Source organism: Balaenoptera physalus (assembly GCF_965194825.1).
Source record: "Balaenoptera physalus genome assembly, chromosome: 3".
In the NCBI taxonomy this organism is placed as follows: Eukaryota; Metazoa; Chordata; class Mammalia; order Artiodactyla; family Balaenopteridae; genus Balaenoptera; species Balaenoptera physalus.
This window is the reverse complement of record NC_138890.1, coordinates 113242782-113270543: the sequence shown is the minus strand read 5'-3', so window position 1 is coordinate 113270543 and position 27762 is coordinate 113242782. Positions and strand designations below refer to the sequence as shown.

At 45.4% G+C, this 27762-nt stretch overlaps 1 protein-coding gene across 1 annotated transcript; it reads left to right on the top strand.

Moving 5' to 3' along the window:
* Window positions 1–58: 58 nt before the first annotated feature.
* CKMT2 (creatine kinase, mitochondrial 2) lies at window positions 59–27171 on the top strand. Its single transcript, XM_082458224.1, has 10 exons — window positions 59–149; window positions 14566–14737; window positions 16240–16438; window positions 17855–17950; window positions 18406–18627; window positions 20247–20332; window positions 21284–21407; window positions 22456–22590; window positions 24034–24159; window positions 26905–27171. Exons 2-10 carry the CDS (start codon window positions 14586–14588, stop codon window positions 27022–27024), a joined length of 1260 nt encoding a protein of 419 aa, XP_082314350.1. The 5' UTR covers window positions 59–149; window positions 14566–14585; the 3' UTR covers window positions 27025–27171.
* Window positions 27172–27762: the final 591 nt, after the last annotated feature.

Sequence of the window (27762 nt, the reverse complement as noted above, 5' to 3'; positions counted from 1 at the left end):
CTCAGACGGGATTGGCCGAGACGGGCCCCGCCCTGCCCCGCCCCGCCCCGCCCCGCCCGGGAGCCCTTTCAAGGCCGGGCCCCCGCCCGTCCCCTTACAGTCCTGGGCTGTTCGCAAGCGGCAGGAGGTGGGAGACTCCCGGCTCCAAGGTCAGTGAGGCTGGGAAACTCGGCTTTATTGCTCCAAAGCGGGGTTACTGCTAGAGCCAGGGTGGGGCCTTGTGAGCAGTGGACCCAGGGCTGTAGGTCGGAACCTGGGCACTGCTCCTGTGTGAAGACTTCATGGTAACTCTCTAAAGGATCCGGCAGGGCGTCTGTCCTTGGCTGAGCCATCCTGCACCCAGGCGCAGGTGGCCATTCCGTGGGACAGCTGCGCTCGAGGTGCTGGAACCGTGTCAGCACCCTGCTTGCGGTGCCTGTTTTTCATAGTGAATCAGGACTTTTTCTTGATGGAAAAAAAAAATCTAAATGCCACTGAATTGGGGACTTTAGCCTTCAACTTCCTTTCCCTTGTAATTTGTAGAAACTAATTCATTAGTTTTGGGAATGGTTTCCCTCAGCAGCATCAAAAGAGGTGCAAATCAGTGACTTGGGATAAGCTAACTTAAAAATGAACATTTTGGAGCCCTGGAAAGGAGCTAATTACTGAGTGACCCAGTAGCTAGACCTGATTTAAATTGGTTAATGTTATTGCTAGAGATTGATTTTTGAAATCACTAACCCATTAATAATGAGCCAAGGAACTGTTTTCCCCCCACTGGAGGTAAAAGTGCTATAGAATTGACCTACATGTGTTTCATCTCTGGCAAAGGACTGTTCTTTGCTTGCTTGCTTGGGTTACTGGCAGCCCTGTTCCTGTCCCTTGAGTGGGTGACATCTCTGCCTTCGAATACTCTGCTGGGTGTGGAGAGTGACATTCACCAGAGCAAGGCAAAACCCTTCGGCCCTCCTCCGCGCTGCCCTTTAGACCTTCCCTTGAGCATTGCCCTGGCTCTGACCCACGCAGGGTCAGGTGAAATCACCAGAGGTGGCAGTTAATGGCCTCGTGACAAGGCTACGCTAGTTCACCTGGTGGGCTGTTTCCAGAAGTGCCACTTTTCCTATCTGCAGCAATCATGTTTCCTCTGTTTCTGAGCTAGTGTCCTTGGTCTCTTCTCTCTGTGCTCATGGAGAAGAACATGACCACCACCAGAACTTGGCAAAGGGGCTACTTGAGCCTCCCAAGCAGGCTCTTACAGGATATCTGGGCGTTATTAGGCTGTGTGAGCGCTCCACTTCCTCTTCTGCTTTTGTAGGCACCTTTTCCAAAACCCCAGCCTTTAGAGCTAACCCTTCTGTGGGTTAAGGCACTGTTCCAGCAAAGGGCACGAGTGTCACGTGCACCCATGGACTCCGCCAGCTTCATGACCAAATCTTAGCCTTAGACAATGGGCCAGAGGCCAGGTCAGTTTTCCTAAAGGGGTGGATGAGGAAAGTACAGGAAATGTGGGGTGAGGGTGAGATAAGGCATGGAGAGTCCTGGGTGTTCAGAGGCAGGAGGAGGATTGGCTCTGAGACACACTTTGCCCCTGGCTCAGAGGCACTGGGTCTCCATCTCTGCCACAGCTTAGAGAAGGAGCCATTTGTCTTCCCAGAGGGAATCACATGGGACCCTGCGTCAGCATTCTGGGAGTTCCTGGCCCTGAGCCAGGAATCCCACAGGGAGCCTGTCTGAAGGTGACTGCTGGAGGTCACACCCATTCCTGCCTGGGAAGCCACAAGGGCTCCTTTCCTTGGGCAGGGAAGGAGGATCCCACTCCTTTAGAGCATGTCAAAGGACTAGATGGTTCCTAGCTTCCTACTTTCTTGAAAACAACTTACCCTTGAGAGGTGAACCCGGTGGTGGTTGTATGTCTTCATCACCAGGAGGCCTAGGAAAGACCTCTGTTTTACAGGGAAGGACCATAAACCCCTCTGCTTATGACTTTCTACTTGTTGAATAGAACAGGAATGCCCAAGGGCGCCTCTTAGGGTACCAGTATATCCGGTGGTGGTGAAGTAACTTGAACTCTTTGCTCCCTTAGAACTGGGAAGGAAAGCCATTCTCTGCTGGCCACGAATGGCATCATAAGAATTTGTTCAGAGTGTTCTGTGGAGCTGGTCCAACCCCAAGGACATCTTCTGTTTTGGGGTGACTCTCTCTGGAGGGAAAGCTGACATGTGGTCCTCCCCCTGGTCTTCCTTTGCCCTCCAAGGAGCTCAAACACATGGAAGCCATTTACAGCTGGACCAAAAATAACTCTGAGTCAGCAGAATGGTACCTATGGCATTTCCATCCAGGATACTCAGGACGACCAGGAGGCTCAGAATTGAGGCAATGACAGAACCTAAGGCCTCCACATCTTAGGATGTGACAGAACCAGACAAAACCCTTAAACCAGGACCCAGACTCCCAGTGTGCCTGCCTGAGATAGAGATATAGAGATCTTGGGCACAGTGACAAAAGGGCTTAACGTGGTGGTTCTTGTTTTTTAGTGGAGAGGGCAAGTGTAGGAATACCACAACACTGTTGCTTTTGGCTGTGATCTTGCACCCCATATAGAAATCTCCCTGGCTTGGAGCCCAGCAGTTCTGCCAGATGTTAGCCCTATTGCTGTAAACAGTGCTTTTCAAATCAAGAGTCATGAGGTATTCCAAGTTAGGGAAGCTGAGGCAGACAGCTTCTGTGGGGTGAGGGCTAGAGACTACCTCCCTCCTCACCCCTGCAAGCCCTACTTCTGTAGGAGAGAGGAGAGAGGAGGGGAGGAGAGAGCAGCAAAGTCCATGCCCCATCTCCTCAGAGAAAGGCAGGCTGGCACAGCAGCCCCGGCATGGCTGGCAGGAGCTTTGGGCACCTGGCGTCAGAGTGGAGAGGGTGAAGGAGCACCTGGGATCTGGGCCACTTCAGCAGAAGCCTGAGGACAGGAAAGAGAACAGGCTTATAACATTCTGGGACTCTGGGGGAGTCACATGCCCCGAGGTGACGATCCTGTGTCTAGAAGCTGCTGTGGTAAGTGCATGTCTGAGGTCTTGGGCGCCTGAGTGGAGGGATCTGTGGCACTCCTAGGTCCTAAACCACAAAGGTGGTTTCTCTCCAATTGCTGGTCTGCGCAGGACTACCTGTGAGGTGCTGTGGTCTGCAAGGTGCCTGCATCCAGGGCCAAAGACAAGCCTAGGTTCAAATGCCAGCTTTATCAAGGTACTGACCCCAAGACCTGGGGCAGGTCCCTTAACCTCTCTCTGTTTTCCCCATCTACAAAATAATGCCTACTTGGAAGGATTGTTTCAAAGACTGAAAACAGTGTTTGTAAGGGCCTCTTGCATGATCCATGGCTCATGGTAGGAGTTTAGTAAATGATAGTTAAAAAGAAAAAAAGACAGTAAGGTTTGACTGGGCATGCAGGGATGGAAAGGACATTCCAGGTGGAAGGAAAGATCGGGGTAAAGGGTCAGAGTCTGGAAGAAGAACTTGGGAGCCCAACTGAGTAAATCCATTTTGTGAACCCTGATGCTGGTTTTCAGAGGATGAACAGTGGATCGGAAAGTACACGATGGGCTCCTTCTGTAAACTAAAATCAACATTCAGAGAAGGGGCAGACCAGTCTGGGATAACCAGGGGTGGCTGTGGGGAGAGAGTGATAGCTGTCCCATAGGCTTAGGGTCACTAGGGGGAAGGGACTCACATTTATTCAGTGCCTACTGTGGCCTGTCACTTAGTCCTCACAACAGCTCAGGGAGAAGTCTCATCAAGCCCATTATAGAGACGGAATTGCTGAGGCTCAGGTAGGCAATTCATGGGCTTCCCAGACCTAGCAGGGCTTGGGAATTGCCTGTGCAGTTTAGACAACATACATGTGACGGTCCCATTCTTGCCACTCATTCAAAAGATGGAGCCTGGAAATCTGGATTTTTACCACACTTCACAGTTGATTTTTTTTAGCTTTTAATTTATTTATTTTTGATCATAAAGGCAATCCATGTTGATTTTTACAAGTGATGCAATACAGAATTCTATTAAGAGAAATTTAATAATCTGCCTACTCCAGGTCTGTTGCTCTGAAGTAATGCTTTTTGCAGTTTGAAAAATCACCTTTAGTACTTTTCTTGATGTTCTTATAAATATATGCAAATACATATATACGTATATCATTGTTACAAAATTGGAACCACTCATATTCATTACTCTGCAAGTTTTTTTTCCCTTTTAACCTAAGACTATGGCAAGACATGTATCCAGGTAAAGTGGAGGCAGTTTTAACTGATTCTTTAATAGCTGTGGAATATTCCATTGTCTGAATGTGTCACATTTAATACAACCCTTCTCCCTCTGATAGACAGGTTTCTTCTAGGGTTTTTTTGCCACTACACATAGTGCTTCACTAAATATCCTTGTGCCTCTCTCCTTGTATACTGGCAGCTCTATTTCTTTTTTTTAGAAATTTAGCATTTTTTAAAAAAAATTAAATTTATTTATTTTATTTTTTTATTTTTGGCTGCATTGGGTCTTCATTGCTGGGCCCTGGCTTTCTCCATTTGAGGCGAGTGGGAGCTACTCTTTGCTGCAGTGCACGGGCTTCTCATTGTGGTGGTTTCTCTTGTTGTGGAGCACAGGCTCTGGGCGTGTGGGCTTCAGTAGTTGTGGCACACGGGCTCAGTAGTTGTGGCTCACGGGCTCTAGAGTGCAGGCTCAGTAGTTGTGGCGCACGGGCTTAGTTGCTCTGCAGTATGTGGGATCTTCCCTTACCAGGGCTCAAACCCGTGTCCCCTGCATTGGCAGGTGGATTCTTAACCACTTCGCCACCAGGGAAGCCCTGGCAGCTCTATTTCTGCAGAACAGATTTCCAAAGTGTGATGCCGGGCCAGTGGTATGCACATTTTTATGTTAATTGATGTTTCCTGGTTCACTTTCCAAAATGGTTGTGGTAGCTCACAGAGCAGTCCAGGCGATTCTGATCACAGCCAGGGAGAGAGGAGAGGGCCACGCAGAGCTGTTCCCCCCTCACCTCCTGCCTCTAACTCTCCCAGCACTACTCAGCAGGAGCCTTTTAGGACCAAAAGAAGACCCCACCTTGCCCTCTAGCTTGGGCCTTTATTTACCTGTCTCCCCAAGAGCAGAATTCCTGACTTGGAGCAGCTAAGTGTAACTTGTCCTGAAGAAAGGCTCTTAGAAGACATCAGGGCTGAAGGAAGAGAGGGTGCCTGGGAGCAAGCTGCAGGCACAGCAGGGCTGTGGGCTGGAGAAGAGAACCAGGGCTGGCCTATCAGGGATACACATCCCTGCAGGGCCAGGCACCCCTGCTTGGCTGAGTACCCCACTGTGGACTAGGGGGCACCTGCGTCCTCACGAGAGAGGGGGGCTGAGGGAAAAGGCTCTGTCTTGGCTGAGCAGACCCAGAGAGGCACTAGGAGACGGCCTGGCCCAGGAAGTGGCCTGATTAAGGTGCAAGACAGAGGGTCTCAGACAGAAGCATCCCAAGGAAGAAGCCTGCTGTGGATCCAGGCAGGCTCTGCAATTGCCCCTATACCCAGGAGGTGCGGGCTTCCTGAGTCTCTGGGGGATGCTCTCAATGTGTTCAGTAGGTAACCCTCCATCTGTCAGAAGGAGCGAGGGAGCCCTCAGTCCCCCTGCCCTTGAACAAAGCCGGGTTCCCTGCTGCTGAGGTGAAGGGAGAATGTTCTCAAACACTCTGTGGGCAGCCTGTAGAGATGACCTCCCAAAAGGAGTGCACAGTGATAGTAACAGATGTGAGCAGACGTTCAGCCCTTCGTAAGTGCCAGGGCCCGTTCGGATTTGCCCCTAGTAGCTGCAGGTGTTCTGGAATCTAGAATCAGTCAAGGTTGTCCCCACATCATGGGTTTTCTCTGGACCTTTGGGGACAGGCAGCCACTACACATCCTAGGCAGATTCAGTCCCAGTGTAATTCAACTCTCTAAATTTCAGGGGAATTATCTGCTATAGACTCTCCCCAGAGCCAAATTTGGATGAGTGACAGTGGTCCAGGACTCTATGTGCTCATCCAGAAGATTCTGGACCCAGGCATAGAAGAGGGGGTACAGTTAGCCTTTCTTCCTCTCTGCCTTTCTGCAGCATTCCAAAGTAGGTTAAGTGTGGTGTGGACTGAGGGCAACGGCCATTCTCCCACCTGGAGGATGGCTGGGAGGCAGCCGGCCATAGAGAGGCGATGCACCAGGCCTCCATAGTCATCTGTTTCTGCATATGGGTGTGCGGTGTCTAGTCACTGTTTCTGCTCTGATCTTTTGCAGTTTGTGTCCGGGTACTAGTCCCAGGGCGGGTGGAAGCAAGTAATACCTCAGTCTGATTAAGACCGGGCAAGCTCCCTCAAACAGTATAGCTGAGTGAGCTGGGCCAGCTCCAGGCCCTCCCAGGGACTCCCATGGGGCTCTGGTTCCCCTCGAAGAACACTTACCCTTTGCCTGGTAGTTGCCCAGGTCCGGTGCTGGTTAAGAGCATGGACTAGGAAAACAGACCACTGGTCTTGAATCCCAGTATTGCCACTCACAAACTGTGTGCTTTTGGACAAGTTATTTTACCTTTCTTTACCTCCATTTGCTCATCTGTAAAATGGGGCTGATAAGAGTATCAACCTCATGAGTCTGTTGTGAGGATTTAATGAGGTAATAACCATAAGCTAACAGAACCATGTGCCCAGCATATCGTAAATGCTACACGAGAATTTTCCCTTCAGACTGTGAGCTCTGTAAAAGCTGCCACATAGTAGGCACTTAAATATTTATCAAACAAATAAGTAAAAAGATACCTATCCTCACCATCTTATCATCCTGTCTTGCCTCTCCCTCCATCACTGCCCACTGTGACCTCTCCCCACCAAAGCACATCAGTGTCATTCACGGTGACTGTGACCCACACTGCCTGATGACCTCTGGAAGTCTGTGGTCACTGGTGTTCCTGGAGGGTGGAGGAAGCCCCGAGGGCACATCCTCTGGTTCCTCTGCCCCTCAGAGCTGCCCAGAATGAGGCCTGTGTGCTGGTTGGCAGTTTGGCCCCGCAGTTATCCATAAAGAGCATAAAGAACCAGAGGCAGCTAGAAATGTCTGGCAGCTCCATCCAAACATACTGTAATGTTGTTTGTTATTAAATCTGATAAGTAAAAACAGGATCTTCACTTAAATAAGAAACTACTACTGAAACTCAATACATGAGATTTCTCTTTAGCTGTGTGACCTTTGGCTGTCAGTTAACCTCTCTGTTTTTGAGGCCCCTCATCTTTGACATGGGGCAAGATATCTGCTCCTTGGGGTTGTTGTAGAGAAAGTACTTGGCACTTGAAAGTACTAATTTTCCCCCCTTATTAAGATATGAAGAGGATTTTTAATAATTCCACTTATTCTACAGTGAAATGGGTTGCTCTAGGAAGTGGTGAGATCCCCAACACTGTTGCTATTTAAGGAGGGCTGAAAGGAAAGGGATTCCTGCATTCAGGCCGAGCTAAATGACCTCTAAAGTCCTTTCCCACCCCAGTATCTCTATGACTGTTCGTTCACTCACTCATCCAGCATTTTCTGAGAACCTATCACGTGCGGGCCAGTGGGCTTGAGAACCAAGAAAAACTATGACCCAGTCCTGTGGTCTTTGGGTCTTTTCTCTTACACGTGCCAAGTGCCAGGTCAGCTCTGAGTGATGTCCATCCTTGACCTGAGCCCTGCTGAGCTCCCGACACCGTCCTCCCCAGTGTGTGGGAGAGGGAGATAACAAAATGAATGGTCCCCTTCCCTTTTCTTAGAGCATTTCCTTTAGAAAACTTGTAAATTCTGTCTCTGCCCCTTTGAGATGAATTTAAATCTTTTTCAAAGCTAAGTAAGCTTCCAGCCAGCTTAACAACCCAGGACTGTCTTTCTCAAAGGCCTGGGAGCCATCTCTTTGAAATGTAAACACCAGGAAGATAGCACCCCAATCTCCCAGGCTCAGTGGTAAAGACCTGCTGTCAGAGAGATGGGAGCAGCTCCTTTTCCCTTTGGATAAAGGCAGTTAGCTAACACAAATGGCCACCCCAATGATCAGGTGAATTTAGAGTGAACTCTGTGTGACAAATGGTGCTGTCATGTCCTCTTACTTGAGTTACCTGAAGAACATGCGTAGGAGGGTCCTATCTGCATGGCTCTTTAAGAGGGTGAGATTTTGTTCTGTCTTTCCTGTCTCTTTAGCTGATGTGCATCACAGTCTGGTTTCATGCTTAGTCAATAATAAAGCTGTTTTCTTTCTCTCCTCTATCTTGTGGAGAGAAATTTCTGGGTATCGGGAGACTTAAACTTCCCCAACACCTAGCACTTGCTCCTCATCTGACCCCTCCTTCCCCACCTACTGCTCAGTCCGAAAAGGATCCCTGGAGGAAGGAAGGGCATGCAGTGATGCTTCGTCTGTTATCTGTGGGGCAGCATCTGCTGATCAGCCCTGGAAACCGCCGAGGGATGGGCTCAGTGGGCTCCCACGGGGGCAGCCAGCCTGTCATGGCTGAGAGGTCAGGAGCCTGTGCTGGGCTACCCTGGCTCAGGGGCAGCTCACAGAGACCAGGAGCCTGAGCAGGGAAATGCTGAAAACCTGCCTACCAGCCTCACTCAGTTGCTTTTATGATAGGATTTCAAAATCAGTGGCTGAAAGGGACGTGTTTAGTGTTATGTAAGTAGATTTTTTTCTCAAGTTTTGATCCAGGAAGCTAGCTCACAAAACTGATTCTATATTGGCTTGGATACCAGGCCTGGGGCTTCATAGCAGATTAAATGTGAGAAGTACTTGGGAGTAAAGGAGCCAGGTTAGTAAGGTGCCTTGGAGAACAGCCCAGGGAAAAGGACCCATTCCCTTAGACCTACATGCATTTAAAAGGAGATACACAGGAGGCTGGTATGATATCCTCCTTCTGGAAATCAGGCAGAGCACTGCTCACAAATAACTATGTAAAGCCTGAGAAGAAGTGTTTACTGAGCAGCTACTATGTGCAAGGATCTGTGGCAGATGGGTTCCTGTCCTTGAAGATTTTACCCATCAGCTGGGAAGACAATCCAAACGTAGTGGGGAGTTCCCCAACATGACAGGAGATACAGGACAATTGAGTGCACCAACAAATGTCAAAAAAACTATGCAGCTCAAGTGCAAGTGAGTGAGCAGCCCGTGAATGCTTTGGGAACTCAGAGAAAGCCATCATCTGAGGCTAGAAGGGCACAGGGAGATTTTGTGGGGACAAGGCACCAGGGTGTGGTCCAGTCAGACAGGGAAAAATGGACGGCAGAGTCCTAGCTGAGGGGCAGTAAGAAGCAATACTTTTACTAAAACAGTAATAATAATTTTACTAGAACAAATCAGTGTGATTTATTGCATTAGCACAAAAGTACGGACAGAAAACTGATATCTTAAAAAGTAATATCTATATTAGAATATATATATATATATATATTTTTCAAGTTGAGATTGTACAGGCTCTAGAGCTGTCAATCCGAATATCAGGCCAGCCCACTGGGTCCTAGGTGTTCTGGGCCCCCATGACAGTCCCTGAATGTATGTGCACATGTGCTTGTGTGAGACTTCACAAAATTCTGAGTATGAGCTTCTTTAGTTGACATTTGCCTCTTTCCCCCCAAATAGATCAGGATTCCTCTCCCAGGGAACACTGGCTGCTGGTCTCACAATGCTGAGGGAAGCTGGCTTCTCAACTTCTCTGTTGCCCATGTTCCTCTCCCCCCCAGCTCTCTGCTCCCCCCATCTGCTCAGCTCTCTGATTGGCCCTGTTTTCTGGCCTCACATCGCCCACTCAGTTGACACCTGCTCTCCCACATAGATCCTGGCAAAGAGAAGAGCAAAAGCCAAAGCCTTGACGTGGAGCCCACAGTGAGGGTGTCTGGGTGCTGAAGCTTTTGTCCCTGGCGAAACACCACAGCTGCTCCAGCCCCTCATCTCCTCTCTCCAGTGATCTCTTGACAAAACAGTTCAGTGTGTTATGCTAATACTAGGGGCATGGAGGGAATGAAAAAAATTAAAAAGCTTGTAAGGGAGTTTCAGATCTCTTATGCTCCAAACTTTTGTTCCAGTGGTTTCACACAATGTATTGATTTATAGAACTACCATGTGTGGAAACTAGGCAAAGCCAAATACCCCTTCGGTGGACACAGATTACCTCTTACATACCTCTTTCCAGCTCCACTTGTTTATGCCACATGTTACCATCTGTGCAAATAACAAGTCAAGTCTCTCCTGAGCAGGAATTTTAGCTGTAGATGGTGCTTATGTAAGATTGGGGCCTCCTGGGTAACAGAGGAATCTGTAAGACAAAACAATGTCCTGCCTGTGCAGCTTTTCAAAGACTAACTTTTAACATGCAAGAGAGAGTTAGTTTAGTCATGAGGAAAAGTGATTTCACTGCAAGCCTGGCTTTGGGTCTTTGGGGAGCATGGCTCAGCCATTGCCAAATTACTACCCTGTTCAATGAGACCCTTGTTTCAGTCTCATACCCAAGTTTATCGATTGGGACCTCAGTAGAGAAATTCTATGTCTCACTGTGTCTTGGAGAGAGAAAAACATAGAGTCAGAGAAACAGGAATTCTTCACCAAAGCTTTGAGTCTGTTCAATTCTCTACAAGGAATTAAAGCAGGGGTGCTCTGAATTTCAGCTCTAGGATGGTTTGGCTTGCTGCCACCAAAGCCTCCACGGGATTATTACCATGAATCATGCATCACTGCCCGGACACCAGCATGATGTTAGAACTCTTGGATGTTAGTTAATATTATTATTTCCAGAAACTAAAATATGGATATGATGACATTTCAAACATTAATATTCTGAGTCAGACACCTACCCACAGACCACCCTCACAGAGAGGAAGACCTTTAAAGACCACCAGTGGTCAGTGGGCTGCACATAGACATCACCCCCTCCTCTTCCTCCTGACTCTCTACCTCTTTGGATTTATCTTCTCAAACATGCTGATGTGAACACCTATCAGTGCTAAAGCCAATTAAAGAAAGAAAAATAAAACTCAAGCTATTTGAGCCAAACTCAGAAGCCAATGCACTTCTTGTTAACTTAGGGCTGGCTTAAATTTTGACCCATATATAGTCTGGAAAGAATTCAGGCAACACTTCCTTTACTTTGGTGAGTTCTGTGGTAAAACTCATAGAAGACAGTACTGCCTCTCTGCTTGAAAAGCAGATTGGAGGGTGTGGAAGCAGATAAGACAGGACTGAAAGATGCAAGTTAGTGTCACCTGCTGCATACGAGAGCCAGGAAGCCTGGGTGCTGTTCACTGAGGAACACTGACCTACTCTTGGAAGGATATGGACAACAGCCCAAAGTCTAGTAGGGAGCAAAGAAGTACATGTGATGAGATGCATATTGGGCCATTACATGTCCCTAGAACGACTTTGAGACATGGCCCATTTATCTTGCCTGCTGATTACTAAAGTAATTCCTGTTGTCTTTACGATTGAGGGAATTGTTTTTAGAAATGACACAGAGGAAAGGCCATCTGATAATCTGATTTCCTGGGCTAATGTAGAAAAACAACTTCCTAATTTTTCTTCAAGGACTTTGATGCTTTTAGTTGAGATGTTCGAATTTCTCCCTAGCTCAAAAAATGTAAAGTAAAGACTTCCAGGTGGGGATCCTGGAAGCACAAAGTTGATGGACCCATCCCAGTTCCCAAAATGCAATCAAGGAAGAAAGTGGACCTCAGAAGGCTCCTCTTAGAATTGTGCGTAAGGCCATGTCGACCTCGCCTTATTAGAGGAGTTTATCGTCTGCTGGGCAGCCCAGGTTTTCATCCCACAACCGTACTCTCAACAGGCTCATTGCAGTCATCCAACCCACCTATGCTTGGAGAATCTTGTAGCAGAGTCTTGGTAATCTTCTAAATACAAGGGGAAAAAATTCCACCCTTCCTTTATTTGGGCATCACAGAGACCAGTATAATGAGAGAGTACTAAGAGTTACCTGCTCTATTGTTCTCCACTCAACGACCCACGATAAATAGCTCCCCACTGGGTGATGCTGTGGATTCATTGTCCATTCTGACCTCTGCGCAGTAGCAGACACAGCAGGGTATCTGATTTTCATCCCTGGTGATATTATATAAATATTTATCTTTTAAAAAAATATTTATTTATTTATTTATTTTTGGTTGCATTGGGTCTTTGCTGCTGCACGCGGGCTTTCTCTAGTTGCGGCGAATGGGGGCTACTCTTTGCTGCGGTGCACGAGCTTCTCATTGCGGTGGCTTCTCTTGTTGCAGAGCATGGGCTCTAGGTGCACCGGCTTCAGTAGTTGTGACTCCCGGGCTCTAGAGCACAGGCTCAGTAGTTGTGGCGCACGGGCTTAGTTGCTCCACGGCATGTGGGATCTTCCCGGACTGGGGATCGAACCCATGTCCCCTGCATTGGCAGGTGGATTTTTAACCACTGCACCACCAGGAAGTCCCATAAATAGTTATCTTGATTTATACATGTTCTCAGTTTTGAAAGATAGTTTGACTATGTCCCCAAGTCTGGTTGATAATTATTGTCTTAGCCCCTTAAAGACACCATTTCTCTGGCTTCCATTATTCATTGTTGAAAAATCAGCTGATGTTTTTTCTTTATAGATGAACTGTCTTTTCTCTCTGACTGCTTTTGATATCTTTGTTGCTGATATTCTGCAGTTGACTGTTATTTATGTATGTGTGGATTATTTTAATTTTGCTTGACTTATGTCATGCCTCTTGAATCATGGATTTTTGTCTTTCATCAGTTGTGGAAAATTCTCAGCCATTTCCCTTGAAATATGGCTTCTCTGTTTTCTCTATTCTCCCTTCTGAGGCTTCCATTAGATGTGTATTTGATCTTGTCATTCTATCCTTTATATCTCTTATATCTCATATTTTCCATTTTCTTATTTACCTGTGCAACTTTCTGGATAATTTCTTAAGATATATCTTCCAATTCATTTATTCTGTCTTCAGCTGTATTATATCCATAGTTCATTCCGGTTCTCTTTCAAATCAGGTTTATTATTCTTAATAGTCTCTTGTTGCTTGCTCATCATTGTGATTCCATCACTTATTTCTTTAAACATTCCACATAGAGCTAATCTATATTCTTGTCTGACAATTCCAGTATCTTCAGTCATTGGAGGTCTGAATCTGTGGCCATTTCTTCTGCTGACTCCCATTCATGGTGCCTCCTTGTGTGCTTGGTGATCTTTGACCAAGAGCCTATTGCTTGATCTTACTCTGTAGGAAAGCAGGGCCTAAAATGAGCATACCTTCCTCAGAGCAGATTTGAGCGCATTTCTGCCAGAGGGCTCCTGACCTTGGACCACTTTAGCCCCTTTCAAGGGTCCTAGCTCAACTGGCGAGTCTTAGACTCAGTTCCCCACCTCCCTGCTGGTATCCAGACCTTAGTATTCAAATGGACATCCACCCTCAGGATAACCCAAACCTGAGCTCCGACACCAACTCATTTGGGGTGAGCAAGGTAGGAGAATGGTCCTTAGAGACTTTGCAACTGCGAGTAATGATTAGTCAAATCCATTCCACCTGCCTTCACCAATCAAGTTTGTCTTAAGACTAGCATCTCCACCAAGCAGCTCCTAGCCTAAACAATAAGATGTTTGCCTGAGTTATTTTCCAGGAACGTGGACTCAGCTGTGTCTAGTTTAAGCTGAGCTGGTTATAACTGGATAGGACCAGCAACCCTCCAATTGTGGGCGTACATGGATGTCAGTGACCTTTTGACATAGGAGGGCTGAAAACTCCACCCTCAGAACCTGCAGAGGTGTGTAGCTTTATTACACCTGTGCAAAACAACAATTACCGAACCTTTTCCCAATCATCTTTCCCCGCACTCCCAGACCACCCTGCTTCTTTGTTATCCCGTAAATACCCCAAGCCCATTGCTTTTAGGGAAGTGGTTGTGAGATTTGTTCTCCCATCTTCTCCCTTGGCTGCCTTGTGAATAAACCCTCTTTTTGCTGCAAACCTTAGTGTTTCAGCGTTTTGGCTTGCTGTGCGTCAGGCAAAATGAAGCTCGTTTCGTAACAACTTACTCTATGTCTTACAAGCCCAGCAATGCATTCTATTCAGGGTCTAGTTGTGTAGCGGCAGAGTCCAAAAGAGCACCTGGGCTATCAAGCAGCCAGATGTAGAAATCCTCTGGGTTTTTCCCCCTATATCATATTAGTGGAGAAAATGGCAAGGACTGCAAGCAGTTTGACATTCTCAGTGTCTAAAAACTACCCAGGTTTTCCTAAGCAGTGTGAAGGGGGCTGGGGAGAAAGGAAGAAAGAAAAACAAAACAACGAAACAGGCTAAGTCGCCTGCAGTTTTTCTCTTGCCTGTTGTTCTCTGTACTGTGGTTCAGGGCCATCCTGTGAGGCTAATTCTCAGCTTCTCTGGAGTTCCCTGGCGGTTCAGAGGTTAGAACTAGGCACTTTCACTGCAGGGGCCTGGGTTCAATCCCTGGTCGGGGAACTAAGATCCTGCAAGCTATGCGATGCGGCCAAAATTTTTTTTTAAATAAAAAATAATCTTTAGCTTCTCTGCTTTCCAGACACTCATCCAAGAGGAAGGATGGCCAGTACCTTCTCGAAGTTGCTAACTGGCCGCAATGCCTCTCTGTTATTTGCTACCTTGGGCACCAGTGCCCTGACTACTGGGTACCTGCTGAAACGGCAGAACGTGTGTGCTGAGGCCTGGGAACAGCACAGGCTATTCCCTCCGAGGTAAGTCCTCTTGGCTTTAAAACGACGCCAAAATGCCGGCCAGAAATATGCTTTCCTCTGCTGAAACTGTCAGCAGAGGCCCCTCTTTTTGCCTCTGAGGGTGACTAAATCAAATTGACTCATTAAGCACAGTGACCTGTGGCAAATCCAGGGATGTATAGTGTCATCATTCCTGCCCAGAGCTTGAGCTCTAGTGGAATAGTAATAACAGTCGGAGCTAACCTTTGTTGAATATGTGTAGGCGTGTTGAGCACTTTACGCAGAGTATTTTATTCCTCTTAGCGTCCCTTTGTGATGAAACGGAGGCTTAGGAAAATTAAGTAGTGCCCAAGTTCACACAGCTGGTGCAGCCAAATGCGAACCCAGGGACCTTGATTCCAGACTCATGCCTCACTCATGCTGTACTGCCTTCTGGAAAACGTGATGCGACAACACTGATTTTAAGTATCAGCTTTTTTGCTTTTTATTTTATTTTTTTTCCGGCCACACTGTGCAGCATGTGGGATCCTAGTTCCCCTACCAGGGCTCAAACCCGTGCCCCCTGCAGTGGAAGCACGGAGTCTTAACCATTGGACCGCCAGGGAAGTCCCTAAGTATCAGCTTTAAAGGACCTTGCAGAAGGGAAGTAGAGAAGTGGCATGAAGATGGACTGTTTTCTCCACCCTGGGGACCTTGTCATGGCTGAGACATCCCACACTGGATAGAGCTGGAGTGGATGCTGACTTTAAGGGATTCCATATAGGCAGCTGTGCATGAAAGAGACAAGGAAAACCTTAGGTGTTTCTCAGAAACATTTACTGGCTTTCATGAGAATTAGGAACTCTGAGGGAATTACTGGCACCTACCATATACCTCAGGAATTCCTTATGTGAGATTACCTGTGTTTGAGCCTGTGGTGGTCTTGAATCCTCTATTCTTCAATCAGTACATATCCCAGGGTAAGATGGCACCCCCCATCTGATTTCTTTCTAGGTATTATTTCAACAAATATTTATTGAATACCTGTTTCTATAGGCAGGCACTCTTCTCAACAAAGCAGATAGTCGTAGAGTTTGCATCATAGACAGAGGACAGATAAATCAATGAATTTCTACATAGTTCTACCCACAGGGTTTTTAGCCTCTATCACAGACCTAAGGGACCAAAATGTAGTTGTTGTAATTTAGCTAAACTTCTGGGTGTAAAAAAAACGTCTACATACGATTTCAATTTCTTTTCTAATCGTTTCACTCTATTTCCTCTTTACATAAACATAAGCCACAGTCTGTGGGCTCCTGCAGCCAGCATAATGGACTCCTTAGGCAGGGCCAGGTCCATTCCTCTGGCAGTTCAGGGAACTAGTCTTTAAAGTCTGGCTTACTTAAATCATGACCTAGCCAATTTTCCTCTGCCCACTGGCTGAAGAGAGCCTGGTGGAAGGATGGCTGGCCAGAAACAAAGCTTTTGCATAGGCCCCTTGCCTCAGGGGCTGCTCACTGAATACCCCTCTCCTCCTCATGCAGCGCAGACTACCCTGATCTGCGCAAACACAACAACTGCATGGCCGAGTGCCTCACGCCGACCATCTACGCCAAGCTCCGCAACAAGGTGACGCCCAACGGCTACACCCTGGACCAGTGTATCCAGACTGGAGTGGATAACCCCGGCCACCCCTTCATAAAGACCGTGGGTATGGTGGCTGGTGACGAGGAGTCCTATGAGGTAAAACTCTTGGCTGCCGGTTCTGTAGTGTGTGTGTGAGGCGTGCTCTGGGTTCTCTCTGTGGGACCAACTTGCTGTTTTCTCAGGAAGGGTGCCCATAAAGGGAAGCCAGCTTCAACAGAACAGCTGCAGTGCTCTCTGAAACAGTGAGGTCTACAGCTTCCCAGGGACAAGGTTTCCTTTGCTGCTGCTCTAGTATCCCTCCCCACCGAGGAATGAGTTGCATGACCCAGCTCTCAGAGCTTGTCAAGGGGATGAATTAGTACAGAAAAAATAGAATCTTTTAATGTTTTTACTGTTTGTGTATTCACCGATAAGGCATTAGGAGATGATGTGTTTGTGGCTGAACTTTATTGAGGCTGGAGGATGGTTCCGTGTGTGTTTAGTTGGGGAATTACTGATTACGCAGCCCCCTGTAGTCTTACTGAGTTCACTAAGTCTCTTGGAGAAATCCCAGGCTCTCCGCATCCTCATCCTGGGTCAGAAGCACAGGACGGTTTGCTGCTCTGGAGCTCGGCCGCCACAGCAGCTTCTACATTACGGTAAAAACCTCCAGCCCATCTCCCTCAGGTCTGCCCCCTTTGCACCTTCTGTTGCAGGGAGCTGAAGGTGATTCCCTGGGAAGGCAGCCATCAAGAGGAGGGAGAGGGCCACCTTGAATAGACTAGACCAGCAGCTCACTCAGGGACGGCAGTGCCCACCTCTGGGCTCCCAGAGTCCCAGACTAGAGCTGGCTCCCAGGACCCACTCCCCACAGCTCCCAAAGGCTGCAGGGTGCTGTTTGACTTCTCTGAACCTTACTTTACCTAAAGGATGTTCCTGCAGTTTTTGGTGTTTTAGAAAGTAGATTTCACTTGAGATAGTTTGTGCTGGGGAAGGTCCTCACAGGGTGACAGGTCCCTGCTTTGCCTTAATTGCTGCTGTGCACTTTTCTTTCTATGCAGCTGGTTTTCCACAAATTTATTACATTGCTTAAACTCTAGAACCCGACCATCCCTTTTGACCACAAAACTGCTTAGCTTCTGAGCTGGCAGCTTCTTTTATCCCACAAAAGCAAGAGCTTCTGGAGAAAACCCTCAAATTCTTAAACACAAGATTTTCTTGCTCTGTCTGATGGCAGTGAACTTGGCAGAATCGCTAGGGAGGAGGTTACTATGACAGAGTTCTGTAGCCCTGCCCTCTCCCAAGGGGCCAGGTGCCTCAAAGAGGTTTCCTCTGGTATATGTGACCTACTAGTACTACTACTATTATTATTATCGTTATTATTAACCATCAATCCAGTCTCACACCTGTTTCCTGCATGGCTGCACTGAGAATTTCAGAGAAGGAGGGCATCAGCTTTGGCCCTTAAGATAAATAGGAATAAATGATGATGAACCAATTCAAGAGGAAACGGGAGCATTGTCCCTCCTGCAGGTGTTTGCCGACCTTTTTGACCCTGTCATCAAGCTGAGGCACAATGGCTATGACCCCAGGGTAATGAAGCACCCCACGGATCTGGACGAATCCAAGGTAGGCTCCAGCCACCTCTGTACCTTCCCATGAAGCCAGCACTCCAGAGTCCAAGGTGAGGGGCCCTGGAGAGAAGGGCCCCTGGGTCAGATGCCCTTGAAAGCTCTGTGATGGCCCTCCCGCACCATGCTCCCTAGAGGGCCACTGACACAATCAGGAAGGTCCCAAAGTCTGTTTTTCTTACCTCCTATCACCAGCGTAGTGGTGGTCACTGAAGACTTTAGCCTTTCCCAAAACAAATTCCTTTTTTCACCCCAAACCTAGCCAGGGTAGAGGATTGCAGACAGCGCTGTGTAAAGTAGCTCCTCCCTTGACTTCCCTCTAAGACCACTGCCCCCAGAGTTGCAGGATGTGTGCAGCGTGCACACATGCTCCGTGCCCGGGGGTCCCCTGATCAGAGGGTTGGAGGCCACCGTGGCCGTGGCGCTGCGGTAACCCCACGCTCTGCTCCGCAGATCACACAGGGGCAGTTCGACGAGCGCTACGTGTTGTCGTCTCGCGTGCGCACCGGCCGCAGCATCCGCGGGCTGAGCCTGCCGCCAGCCTGCACCCGGGCCGAGCGCAGGGAGGTGGAGAACGTGGCCATCACGGCCCTGAAGGGCCTCAAGGGAGACCTGGCCGGCCGCTACTACCGGCTGTCCGAGATGACGGAGCAGGACCAGCAGCGGCTCATCGATGTGAGTGACCCCGAACCACGTGGGCTGCCCGGGGCGGGGCTGTGCCGAGAGAGCCCTGACCCACGCGGGGTGGTCTCCCCCGGAGCTCAGGCCCCCGCTCTGGTTGGGAGCTCGCTGGGGCTTCAGGCTGGTCAGTCTAAGGAAGGAAAAGCAGGCCTTAAAAGCTTAGGACAAAAGTGGAGATGGTCTATGGATAAAGTCTGCCGAGGAAACAATGGGATGGTGGGTTGCCATTGGTGTGTGGGAATGAGTGGAGGGTCCCCGGGCTTGTTGATAAATAAGAACAATTGGGTGTGGAAAATCCCGTCTGTGCCTGGAGGATGGTCTCCATTACCACACTCAAAGTCCAGGAAGCTAGGAGCTTCTGGAAAGGGAATTATCCAGGTGGACAGCCTGCCCTCACTCACATTGGAGCTGGTCTCTGGGATTCCTGCTGCCTCCACAGGGTCTCCATGGCTTCCCTCTAACACTAGGGTAGACAAAACTCAAGTCCCTTCCTTTTTTCCCTGTAGCAAAGTTGAAACAGAATGGCATTTTCAAAAATAACTTTAAGCTCCAAGGAAAAGCGGAAACAAATTTCTGTCATTTCAGATGTGATGCCACAAAATATGCCCCATTTCCAAACCAGGTGGGCAACTGTATGGTCTAGAGACCTCAGTCTCCTGGTCCCCTCCGCTGCCTCAAGTAGCCACTTCTGGTTTCCAGGTTAAAGGGCATGCTGTTTCCTGGGCAATGATAGTCCATAAGCCTGGCCTGGCTCAGGTCTCCAACCCCTTCCGCTTAGAGACTGTAGATCTTCCTGTGTCCTCTTTATTTCTGACTTCAATGTAATATATGGTATCCATAGTCATATTCTTACTGTGTGCACACAGTATTTTGATCTGATTTTGATCTGCACAGTAGCATATTGTAGTTAGAGGCATACTTGGGAGTCATACAGGTCTAGGTTCGCATCTAGGCTCTGCCACTTTCTAGCTGTGATAGGTTTCCTCTCTCTGAATCTGTTTTCTTTCCCTACCAAATAGAATGATTACATTTACCTCAGAGTGTTGTTGTGAGGATTAAAGGAAATAAAAGTACATAGCATAGAGCCTGGCACATAGTGAACATTAAATGAATGGTGACTATTTTTATTTACAGAGAATTATTTTACATCTCTAATATTTTTTAATGGAAGGAATGATAATAATAAACCAACAATGCTAGTAACGTGGAGAATGCAGCTGTATAGAACACTTTTCAGGATAGCACCCCTCACTCACTGCCCACTCTGCCATTGCATGGGGTTGGCGCTGGTGGGGTAGACACACTCTGTAGTGATTAAGGATCTCCATCTGGGCTAAGCCAGCGGTTTTCAACCTTAGCTATACACTGGAATCACCTGAAAATAACTGATGTCCAGGCTGCACCCAATAACAAGTCGGAATCTCTGAGAGATGGGAACTGGGCATTAGAATATTTTAAGCTCTCAGGTTATTATAGTGGGCAGCCAATGCTGAGAAGCACTGCCTGAGAGACCTCAGCCATTATTAGTGAGTTGAAAGTTGACCACCTGACGCTTGCCATCGTGTCTGATCTCATCAGTTTCTTCTTTTTGCTTTGTCCCTTTGGGCCTGCAGGACCACTTTCTATTTGATAAGCCAGTATCCCCTTTACTAACTTGTGCTGGGATGGCCCGTGACTGGCCAGATGCCAGGGGAATCTGGTATGGACATAGCATTTTCACATTTGCATTGTGTGCAGACGTTCTCCTTCAGATCACTGCTTGTCCTAACCTGAAGTTGCTGTGACCTGCGCTTGACAGCATGCCCAGCTTGAGCTAAATGGAGGAGATAGAGTACTTAGAAATTGGGGTGTGTGTGTCTGTGTGTGTGTGTAATATATAAGTATAATGATGTTTCCAAATGTGTGGGAATGTTAGCTGTTTTGCATGAATTGTGCATGAGAAAAAAGACTTTATTTTTAAGAAAAAATTAGCTTCATATTATTTGACCTCCCAGAGAATCTGTTTCATGACATTAAAACAAAAGAGCAGAAAATGAAAAGTAAATATTGAGGATTTAAGCAAAACTCTACAAGGAAGAGTGGCTATTGAGTGTACATGTATTTTATCTTGGCCAACAGTCCTCAGGCCACTTTGATTCCTAAACCTTGGTAAGTTATTATGACACTATCCAAAGGAGCCGAGATCAAAGTGTTTGGGAGCAGCTGCTCAGTGGGGGTGGATAGGCAAGATCTATACAGCAAACATATGTGAAATGTTCTGCATCCCAAACATGTTGAGCTGCAGGTAAAATCTTTTTTTAAGTGCCACAAGATTTTGGTTGAATCTATTAGAAGATAAAACACTCTTGTTGGCGTCAAAGCCAAATGTTATCATGGCTGAATTATTGTCATCCTAGTCTGAGCAATGAGAGAGATTATGTTCTTGTTGGGCGAAAACATGACATCTTTGAGGGTTGGAGTTGGTCTTACTCTTCATTCTGTCAAGGTAACATTATTTTGCAGTACTTGTTCAGGCACAGTTAAGAGATTAGGACCATCTAAGGAAATGAGGAAGGTGAAATGAAGCAATCAAGCTACAGAGGTAATGGGAATTTTCATGTGTTGAAACAAATGTAATTAACACTCAACACTGTATTTCTCTCTTCATTAGGCATAATAATGACAAGACATTTCTCATCTGGATTAATGAGGAAGACCACACCAGGGTAATCTCTATGGAGAAAGGAGGCAATATGAAGAGAGTATTTGAGCGATTCTGTCGTGGACTAAAAGAGGTAAGATGTCATCAGAGAATTCTGAATATTCACTAAAATAAAATCTCTTTGTTTTTCATTCTTGAAAAAAGATACTATGGTGACTTCCAAGATGGGGCTAATTTTTTCTAGGGATCATGGCACTCTTTTGGGGTGGGACTTCCAGGGCAGTGCTTCAAAAAATAGATGACTGTTTTTTTGTTGTTATTAGCAAGCTCCTATGCTTCCCTTCCCAATGCAGGATGGTTTAGAGAAGTCTGTGGATCATTAGTTATTTTCTGATTTCTTTAACAGAGATCTTGGCTGTTCTAAGCATGGAGACAGTATAGGATGCACCTATGTTCATATGTGACCTGACCACAGCCGTACTTGATGAGAATTCCTATATTCTCCTACTATGCTCATGTGGAAAAGAATAACAACTGACATTTATTGAGTGTTTAGTATGTGCTAGGTACTGTGTTCAGTGCTTTACATGGTTCATCTAATTTAATTGGACCATTTTAATATTGTGATAGAAGAAGTTTAATTTTCTATTAAAGAAGTACTGCAGAATGAAAGAACGAAATTTTGCCATTTGCAGCAACATGGATGGACTTGGAGGGCATTATGCTAAGAGAAATATCTGACAGAGAAAGACAAAAATACTGTATGATCTCACTTATATATGGAATCTAAAAAATACAACAAACTAGTGAATCAAACAAAAAAGAAGCAGACTCACAGCTATAGAGAACTAGTGGTTACCACTGGGAAGAGGGAAGTGGGGAGGGGCAATATAGGGGTGGGGGAAAAAGGGTTATTACGGGATTATATGAAATCATGTGTGTGAAACTTTTGAAAATTGTAAAGAACTATAGAATTTAAAGAATCCTTCATTCAATAAAAATAAATTTAAAAAAAAACTGCAGATAGCTTTGCTTTTCCCTTTCCAAAAAAAGAATTAGTACTATAAATTGACCTAAGTTTTATTCACGGCAGACACGCAGTACACACGTCTTTCCCTGGTGTTTGGGATGTGCTGAGTGAACGGGTATCTGAGAACTTCGTCATTTGTTCCCTGTCTTAGGTAGAACGCCTAATCCAAGAACGAGGCTGGGAGTTCATGTGGAACGAGCACCTGGGATACATTCTGACCTGCCCTTCGAACCTCGGCACAGGATTACGGGCTGGTGTCCACGTTAGGATCCCAAAGCTCAGCAAGGTAATGTCATGTAGCCAGTGGCCCTGTTGGGTTCCACCGGGATGGGTTCACCTGGGACTGCTTTGTGGAGGGAAAAACATCACAGCCCAATTCCTTAACCCTTAGTTTCTGCACTAATGAGAGAAAATGACAAGAAAAGGTTGTTTGTCTCAAAAACACTTGTATCCGTAGGATAAGAGGTTAACGGGCTGTAAAAAAGGGAAGCGGCTTCAAGAACAAGAACTTTATTCTTTTTTTTTAAGATTTTTTTATGTGGACCATTTTTAAAGTCTTTATTGAATTTGTTACAATATTGCTTCTGTTTTATGTTTTTTGGTTTTTTGGCCGCGAGGCATGTGGGATCCTAGCTCCCCAACCAGGGATCAAACCCACACCCCCTGCATTGGAAGGCAAAGTCTTAACCACTGGACCACCAGGGAAGTCCCAAGAACAAGAACTTTAAATTCTCCTTCATATAACAAGTCGGGATAGATAGGCCGGCTGCTCCACTCTGCTCCCTGGCCTGCCTTCCCTCTCCTCTCTCTCCCAATACGGAGGTTCTCAGACTTGGGCCTGCAGCAAAATCACCTGGAGGCTTGTGACAACACCTGCAGCACTTGCATTTCTCACAGGTTTCCCGGTGATGCTGATGCTGCCGGCCAGGGAGCTGCACTTGGAGGGTCACTGCCTTAGAGCGTTGTGCCCTTAGCGTGGTCACAGTCAGGCCTCACGCTTTAGCCTGCGGGAAGGCGAGAGAGCATGTGGGTGTGTCCATGTAAAGATGTAAGGTCCAGGCCTGGCAGTGGCACCCTTCACTTCTGCTTGTTCCATTAGCAAGAACCTAGCCAGTGGTTACTTCCCCAGCTCTCCTATGGAAGAAAGGAAAGAGGATTCTGGTGGGCAACTAAGAGTTCTGCCACAGCACACCAAGTGAATCAAATACTTTAAAACAATTTTAGAAAATGTGCTTTCAGCCAAAAAAAAGTATGGTAATATTTGTTATTCAAAATTCCAATGCTAAGAAAATTATTTTTTTTAATTTTTATTGGAGTGTAGTTGCTTTACAATAAGAAAATTATTTGCTGTGATTTAATGTCATGATTTTAATTATAGCAGTAACAACTGTTATAGAGATGAATAATAAACTCACCAAAGCTGGCATCCAGATGCCAAAATAGCAGTATAGAAGTTAATGACAGCTCTGCTACCTTCTACCTGTGTGTACTTTTAGGCAAGTTAATTCCTCTGAGCCTTATTTTCCTCATCTGTGAAATGGGGGTAAAAGCAATACCTTCCTCATGGGATTGTTGGTGTAAGTTCCAGCACAGGGCCCTGGCACATAGTAAATATACGCTTAATAAATATTAACTGTTATTACTTCTCATTATATGTCTTTTCTAAGTGTGCCAAGGATGACGAATCAAGTTTGATTCTTAGGACACTAAGTATTATCCTTTGTCCCAGGATTCGCGATTTTCTAAGATCCTGGAGAACCTGAGACTCCAGAAGCGTGGCACAGGTGGCGTGGACACTGAAGCAGTGTCCGATGTGTATGACATTTCCAACATAGATCGAATTGGCCGATCAGAGGTAACATCTCTCTAACTTTCCAAACACGAACTAACAAAATCAGCCTGGAGGAAAAGAAGCAAACTCAACAGCCTTTCCTTATTCACAAAATTCGAGACCTCCTCTTTGCCCATTGAGTCCTGAGTCATGTTAGCATTTCATTCTGTAGTACTTGTCCTCCACACATAAAGGTAAGCGCGATGTAAGCTGAGAATATATAAGCAAGTGAAGGAATTCACAGTGGGACTGTTGTCACCTGCCTGCCCCCAGAGCTGTTCCAGCAATCCTGAGCAGCAGGAGTTCTGTTATGCTCAAGGACAACAGTCTTTTATCACTGTGAGTCAGAGAACATGTGTGCTCTCTCTGAGGGGCGTGAAATAGTGGATTTTCTCTTGATTCCGAATTTCCTTTGGTGAAGGTCACATACTATCATCTTCACGTTGGCATTTTTAGATACTTGATAGTTTGTAAAATTTTATGTTTAGGGCTAAAGATGGCAAATAAGGTATGCATGAGGTATGTGTAAGATTGTGCTCATCAAATAATCCTTAGGATTCTGTGAATACATAGGGTAAATGGGATTCATAAACTATAGGTAGGCCTGGAGTGATGCATGAGAAAAAGCACAAAGAGCGCATTTAATGAACATGCAGCAGAATCCTAAGCAAATCCTGATCTCAGTAAGTCATCCCAGCTTATCTGGATGTGGTCCCATTGAACGTATTGTGCCCATCATTAATTTAATAGCCGCTTATAAAACTCTTAATAACTCAGTGGCTGGTTATTAAATCTGTGGATTATTGGTGCCCTTTCTTCTTCCCTACCATCTTTTGCATATTTCATTGCCGGTTGGTACTCCTACCAGTAAACTAAGGAAAGGAAAGGAGAAAACACTCAAAACAATTAAATCAGCTTGAGTGCTACCAGCTCTGGTAAAGTATTGATACTTGAGGAAGAAGCAGATATAAATACTACACCTTCTGAAATTTGCTGAATATGGTGTAGTGAATAAAGAAAATCTGGGTCCTAGCCCTGTCGGCTTCTAATATTAACTAGATTTTTAATACTGGAAAGCAAAGTACTCATCATTTATAGAAAACTGTAAGTCAATAAGTGATCATCTATAGGAACTAGAAAAATTCCCAAAAGTGTTAAAAAAAAAATAAAACCACTTGTTCAACCTAACAACCCTGAGATAACCATTGTGAACATTATTCTAAATTGCCTTCCATTCTTACAATTATTCAAAAAACTTTTTTTTACAGAATTTAGTATTACAACATATTTGATATAACACAGCTTTTCCCAGTGTATTATAACATGAGCATTTTCCTATAATTTTATAATTCTTCAAAGAATATAAAATTATTTTATAAATAAGATATATATAAATATTTTATAAATAAAAGATAAATATAAATATTTAAATAAAAGATAAATATAAATATTTTATAAATAAAATTCTTATAAAAGAATTTTTATAATTCTTCAAAACATGTTGTTTAATGACAACATAGTAAAGGTGGTCCATTATCTACTTAATACCTCCCTGATTATTTGAGATTTTGTTTGACTATCTCTGTACATAACTGTATGACCATCTCTATACATAACTCTAATCACAACTCTGATTAGTTAGTTAGGATATATTTCTAGGAAAGGAATTCCTGGGTTAAGGATGAGGGTCCCTTACTTATGACCAAGTTTCCTACCAGAAGATTTATACCAAGAGAGTTCCACAGGCAGTGAATGAGAGACCCATCTCACCACACCCTCATCAACACTGAGATAGGTCAGTTGGCTAAGTAGAAAATCAGTGTTTCTTTTATTAGTAATGACTAGCTTTCTGGACCAACCCTTTCATAGGGCTTCAGTTTCCTTATGCATGAAAAGAAGTGGGGAGTGTACTAGACTCTGTCATGCCTGAAGTATGTTCAGCTGTAACACTTAACCATCTCTTCCATTATTGCTCTGCATTCTTGAGTTTTATCATGTATTTTAGTGCTGTCTAGAATTAACTAGTAATTCCTTTCTTTCTTAGTTTGGGTCCCTTTAGGAGCAGTGCAAATAATTTGTTTGGGAGGTGATTCCCAGGAAAAAATTCATAAGTAGATGTCCTCTAGTTTAAGAAAAACCAATATTTGTAAACAAAAGTTCTAACATATATTTTTTTAAAGCAGGAATTTTAAAAAGTATATCTTAGTATAATTCACAGTTTCCTTTAAGTAGCACACTTGCCTGGTACAATACAAGCACTATTTAATTGCCAAACATTTGGGTTTAAACAATTTTCAGAAAGCCGTTCATTGTGTAAATGATAATATCTGAACTATAGCATGTTTAGTACTCAGGTAGCTTAGTGGAAGGTCAGAATTCAGATCCGGGTCAGAGAACATCACAAGGGTGTCACTGTGTAGTTTTACTTTTAGACAAACTGTTATTTTATAACAGATTGATGGGGGAAGATGTGTCTGAGATGCAAACTAATGGTTTTCATATTTTTAAAAAGTCCTTACACGCAAAGTAGTAACTCCATCTTAACTACAGAAAGATTGAGAGAAACCCTGTAATATCTCCGTTCCCCGTCTCTGACGATAACCATCAGACACCTCTGCTCCCATAAAACATTAGGGAAATAAAGAGAAGAAATTGTTAAAGTCCATGTAACAGGGCAAGTTCTCATTTGTCCCAGTATTGTTCCTATTGATCAAAGCCTTGCATGTGTCTTCTATGCAACTTAATCTTTCATCTTTTTCACTGTCAAAGGTTGAGCTTGTTCAGCTAGTCATCGATGGAGTCAATTACCTGGTGGATTGTGAAAAGAAGTTGGAGAAAGGCCAAGATATTAAGGTGCCACCTCCTTTACCTCAGTTTAGCAAGAAGTGAACTTTCCCTTCCCTAATTTATAAATAATCTGTCTGCTGGTATGACAGACATAAAGAAATTTCTACTCTGAGAGTTTTCGTAGACTTGGAAAAATGTAAAACTGTAGGTCCTGTCTATCTTTACAATAAAACTCTCCTTAATATCTTCGGTTTGTTTCTCTGATTTTTTTTTTAATGCTACTGAGACGGGCAAACACATCCAATTACAAGTAGTAGGAAGTACAAATATTTTCGGACAACGATAAAACTAATATTTGTAAGGCCACTTTCACACAAATGTAGACACCCTCCAACTATCTAGATGCTACTATAGTCAAGCCTTCAACCAATCCCTACAGACACCACTGGAAAAGAGAAACTCATATAATCAATTTTCTGGCAAGTAGATCAAGAGAAGCTTCATTTCTCTTGAAAGTGTGGAAATAAAGACTATACAGATGAGGACAAACAGAGACTATAGCAGAGGCTATTTAGGGCTTGCTATAGCAAGGCAATCAGCCACCATCACCTGCTTGAATTTGGCAGAAACTCAAAGGCAGGCATAGGAAAGCTTTCTGGTGAAAAAATGGGTATGCTCGGGTGTGATCTGAGCGGGGTGGTAGGCATGGGGAAATTGGAGGCAGACTAACTAGAAGCGGGGTATCCTAGGTAAGTGGTTTGGGAAGCATATTTGGCTTTCTCTGGCTGGTCCTGAATTGGAAACGGGGGCAAAAATGAGGGGAACTGGGCGTCCCTGACC

Coding starts and splice junctions, on each gene's coding strand:
- CKMT2 (XM_082458224.1), top strand. CDS start 14,586: ATGGCCAGTACCTTCTCGAAGTTGCTAACTGGCCGCAATGCCTCTCTG. Junction 14,738..16,239: donor CACAGGCTATTCCCTCCGAG/GTAAGTCCTCTT, acceptor CTCCTCATGCAG/CGCAGACTACCCTGATCTGC. Junction 21,408..22,455: donor TCTGTCGTGGACTAAAAGAG/GTAAGATGTCAT, acceptor TCCCTGTCTTAG/GTAGAACGCCTAATCCAAGA.